Source organism: Hordeum vulgare, chromosome 2H (assembly GCF_904849725.1).
Source record: "Hordeum vulgare subsp. vulgare chromosome 2H, MorexV3_pseudomolecules_assembly, whole genome shotgun sequence".
NCBI lineage: Eukaryota > Viridiplantae > Streptophyta > Magnoliopsida > Poales > Poaceae > Hordeum > Hordeum vulgare.
The window spans coordinates 5,491,061-5,495,868 of record NC_058519.1 but is presented as its reverse complement, the minus strand read 5'-3'; the positions used below and the strand labels follow the sequence as shown (position 1 = coordinate 5,495,868).

The 4,808-nt window shown below is 48.1% G+C and overlaps 1 protein-coding gene across 1 annotated transcript; it reads right to left on the bottom strand.

Moving 5' to 3' along the window:
• Positions 1-1,392: 1,392 nt before the first annotated feature.
• On the bottom strand, positions 1,393-3,531 carry LOC123429066 (disease resistance protein RGA2-like). The gene has a single exon (XM_045113126.1). The coding sequence runs from the start codon at positions 3,459-3,461 to the stop codon at positions 1,974-1,976; it is 1,488 nt and encodes a 495-aa protein (XP_044969061.1). The 5' UTR covers positions 3,462-3,531; the 3' UTR covers positions 1,393-1,973.
• Positions 3,532-4,808: the final 1,277 nt, after the last annotated feature.

Below are 4,808 nucleotides of genomic sequence, written 5' to 3'. Positions count from 1 at the left end.
AAGTTGAAATAGGACTTCCAATAGCCAATAGGCGTGATCTTGCGGTTGCAACTGTAAGTGCTCAATACCTCTTTTGGACTCCGAATACGTTGCATTCTTTTCATTTATAAAGACAAAAGATTAATGCTAATCTTATGAGAACCAACTTGTGTGATAAGAATGATCAGCAAGCTGCAAAAAAATCCACTTTGTCTTTGAAAATGAAAAGAGCCTTCATTGGCCAAGGGCCGTTGGGCGGCAGCGTGATGGTCGAGGAGGGTGGGCGACGCTGAATCCAAGGGCTTAACATATATTGAATCAATGGCAGCTTCAGCACGCCCTCGGCAAGCACGTACACGGCCAGCACACGCACGACTGCTAGCAATCAACCAGTACACGCAGCAAGCACACACGGCCAGCAAACAACCAACACACGCACCAACCACATAAGTGGCGGCCAGTACACGGCGACGGCCCACACGCCCGTCGGCTGCCCTCGGATGCTACGGCTGCACGCAGCAGCGGCGTGAACTCCCGGCGGCCAGCAAGTGGCGCTTGCACGCAAGCACGCTCGGCGGTAGCACGCGGCGGCCACGCATGTGGGGCGGCTGCACGCAGCGGCCATCACTCATGGGCGGCAGCACCTGACTCCGGCCAGCGCGTACGGTCCACGCACGCGGCGGCTGCGACCACGGGCGTCAGCGGGCGACGGGGGCGGGGGCAGGACGTAACCTACGCGGGCTGTCCTCCGGCTTCGGCCAGGGACGCGAGTGACACGACCTTGTCTCCAGCTCCGGCCATGCTCGAGCAGATCGGTCGGCCGCCGCGACCATGGGGCGAGCGAACCGAGAGGAGTATGCCGGCCCCTCGAGTGCTTCATATCGTACGATGAAAGGGAAACCAAGAGCACGACTCAGTCAAACATATCAACACATGAAGGACGGCACAGGTGGCGGTCCACCGCATAAGAGAAACAGACGGGAAAGCAGCCGGTGTAGCACAGTAAATAACGGTGCAAACCGGTGGAAAACCATAAACAAATCGCTAATACGTGTCGGCAGGTGGTAACCCATTGCTAGCACGGCGGATGCATGAGGAGTGGCCTTGCTTAGCCGCTATAATTCTTGTATATATGTCATACTGTTTCTGCTTCTAGTGGGGCCCAATGGCAGTGCTTACCAGCGATGATGAACCGATCCCCAATTTCCTTCTTCAACGAACAACCATGGCGGCAGCCCTGAGGCCACCGGCGAGCCATGCCGCCGACTACGTAGGATCACTGTCGCGCCTCTTGCGGGGCCATGGTGGTCGCCGGTGTCAAGTGTGGGGACAGTGGGAGGGGAAGCCCCTAGGACGACTTCGAGATCCACAAGAGAATCGCGCCATGGGAGCCTCGCCGACGGCAAGGTGCGCCTACCGGATGCAGTATGCCGCCGTGGTCTGTCAGTCCTTCGAATTTGAAATCCACACCCATACAGCAGCACAATACGGAGCTACATCGCCCCTGTACATATATAGCATTGCCTGATTGGATGGCATGGAACCAATAGACTTACACACATGTAGTAGGAGCATAACTGAGTAGGAGTACTGTTTATTGGTTGAGTAGGAGCACAACTACGCACAACTGAGTAGGTGTCAACAATAACAAAATGCCAATCACAACCACGCTATAATTACTTCATAGACATCTTTCTTGAGAGTTTAATTTCTGTTGCATTAGAAGTCACTTTATTTTAGACTTTCTTAGCTAGAGCTACTGCGGAGGAGTAGTAGCCACTGCCACTTCCACTTCGGATGATGCTATCTTAAAAGTGGAGGGTGATTGTTGGATCTGAATACGACTTTAACTTAACCGAGATCTCTCATACATTTAGTTGAAATGGTATATAATCACTCTTTCAAATCCTATGCATGGCCATGCTAACATATATGTTTCTCATCTATCAGAAAATACAAATCAAGAGTTACATTACACGAGTTCTCGAACACAATTAAATTGGCTCTCCCCGTCGCTTCTTCCCTTGCAAGGCATTACCTTCATGTGTATCCAGAGCATTACTTGTCGCAAAACCAGCAAATAATGAATTATAAGGCGGTATCCTTGATTCCCATGAAATTAGATTAAAGTCCCCTTTTGGTGTAACAGTAGGGTCTGTTAGAATTTCCCCAAATGTCACACTTGGCAGTTTCTTGATTGAAACATTATTTGTATAGGGTATGATGGTAAGTGGATCCATAGCAAGGTCCGTTACAACCACTGGATGGCCTTTTTCTATAACCGTGGCCACCACTGGAGGTCCTTGTTCTATATGTATGGCTGGGTCCACACTATACCTGGCGAGGTTTCTTTTGACAAATCTTATCGCCTTGTCCAATATGCAACGCCAATACTGAGCATCGAGATTCTTTCTCAAAATGTCCGCACACACATTTGCTGGGACAAGTGAACCATCCGAACTGTGCATTAACCTGGCAAATTCATCTGCTATCTGTAGTAGTCGTGGATGTTCTGCTGGGTCTATGCTTCCGAATGCCAGTGTTTTGAAAAGGTATCTCAACTCATCATAAGACAGAGCAGTAAGGAAAATTGGTTTCACCGATCCGAACCGGGCTAATCTTTTAAGTTTACTTATGATAATGATCTTGCTTCCTCTGTCCATTCTTACGAAAAACGAGTGAAACTTTTTCCACTCTTCATCATCTACGTCAGAAGCAAACTCAATAACTACCAACAGCATAGTGCTTCTGTGCTCACATATGTTCAAAAGGTTGCCTCCATTCAAGTGCAATACAGATGAGAAGTGTGAGCGAACCCTTTCATCACCGCACACATGGGCAACCAAAGTTTTCTTCCCAGTTGTTGCACCACCTATGATCGGGAGTACCGCCAATACATGACCACCAGGAGGGTCGTTGCGCAGCAACAAGAAGCTGAGGAGCTTTTGCTTCTCAGCGTGTCGGCCGAACATGAAGTTTTCGGTGTAAAGATAAACATCGTATGGCCTACGAGACATGCGCTCACATCCACCGAGAAGAACAATAAATTCTGCCATGTTAGCAACAACTATTTCTAGACTTTCCAAAGCAACATGTGACTCGAGGCGTGCATCCTTATCAGGTATTGTTCGAGAGCGCTTGGCTAAATATAAACTGCTTGCAGATGAGTCTTTGATGCTAACCTCGTCGAATCCTGTAGTGCCTTGGAGGTCACGGTACCTTGAGTTGTCCAGCACACCATATCCTTGGTACATGGCCTCTGAGAGCGTCTTGAGCTGCATCATCATGCCGGAGTTGGTTATGTATCTCGTGTCTGCCTCTTCAACCATGGTGCCAGCTCTCATCAGCAGGTGCTTCAACCTCTCCACTACCTTCTCCTCCTCTTCTGATTGAGCATGCCTCGAGGAGTTGTACTTGTTCATCAGATAGGAGATGAACTGGCTCGCGAGTTCCCCTGCTACTGCAGACATGACAACCTCCATGGCCAAGATTAATGGGGTAACTTGTTGGTTAGTCTGTGCACAAATTTAACTAGACTAGCCTGTGCAGAGAATCATGGCAAAATAGAAAAGTCTATAGGATGATTCAGCGGATTATTAAAAAAAGTGGGTGGGTGACGCACGGAATTTGTCTAGTCTAAATGTCGAGAGACGTGACAAGGACAAACCAACTTTCCAAGCAGCATGAAAACAGTTTTTTTTTTGAAAAGGAGGAAACGAGCCCCGGCCTCTGCATCAATCGATACATGTGGCTAATATTTATCATATTCACGGCCGGTAGGCCGGTCCAAATTGATTATTGTTCCACACAAAATGTATCTTTAATTATCTTTGTGTTTGTCTTTCGTTGGACTCGTTTTACATTTCACATGCGAGGGATTACCGGCATCACAAATTCACAATACTATACATATATTTTCATTCTTCTCCAGGAAAGTTTGACTATGGAAATTGTTTTTAGCTTTTGCGGATGAACTTTGTGGAGAAAGCAGGAGGCAATTCATTGGCAAGGTAATGGTATTTGGTCTTTATATTTTTCAGTGATGAAAATCATACGTCCGTACACGAGTAGTAGTCTTGTGCTAAAAAACTGCTTCATCTTGTGCATTCTTGAGAGTTCAGGCTTGACCTGATGTTGATGTCCACAAACTGTGAACGGATATCAGTATGATGCCTGCCACTGCAGCAATGACTCCCATGTGTGTGTTAATTTAAGTATGTAATCTGTGAGACAAATCTGTCCGGTAGCCAATTTTCTTACGTAATGTGGCCTGGAATATTAGCACATGCAGGTGGACGGCGTTGCGGTGGATCTGCAACAATGGAGCAAAATTGGCCTGCGAAACAAGCTAGGCCTGCGTAGGCAGCGTAGCCTCTGGTAACAAGAAGGTCGCGCAGATTTTACAAGAAGGAAGCCAGCCTCCCGCTCGTCCCCGGGTTCGCTGCTTTATTTTGCCAGCCCTGCCCCCAGCTTGTTTTGGATAATCTTGTTGCATTAGCACGTACGTAGGGTTTACTGTTTAATGCACGTTTGTTTTTTGAAAAAACTGTACGTGTGTATACAGTATGGACGTGTGCATGTACGTGGTCTTTGTAATAAGCATGGAAATAGGGTCTTTGTAGTAAGCAGAACGGCACCAAAAAGATGTCCCGTGTGTATGTGTCGCAGTGTTTTCTTTTCCATCGTGCGTGTGTGTTTCCGGTCTGTGATCCAACAGCTTGTTGCCGTCCCGACGTCCCGCTTGTCCCCAGTCACCACGTTTGTCGTCTTTCCTGTTTCCACCACCGCCACCGTCCTCCCTGACAAGCACAAGAAGCCGGCGGAGGATG

What these genes read in the sequence shown, in the direction of transcription:
- LOC123429066 (XM_045113126.1), bottom strand. Translation starts at nt 3,461, where the DNA reads ATGGAGGTTGTCATGTCTGCAGTAGCAGGGGAACTCGCGAGCCAGTTC.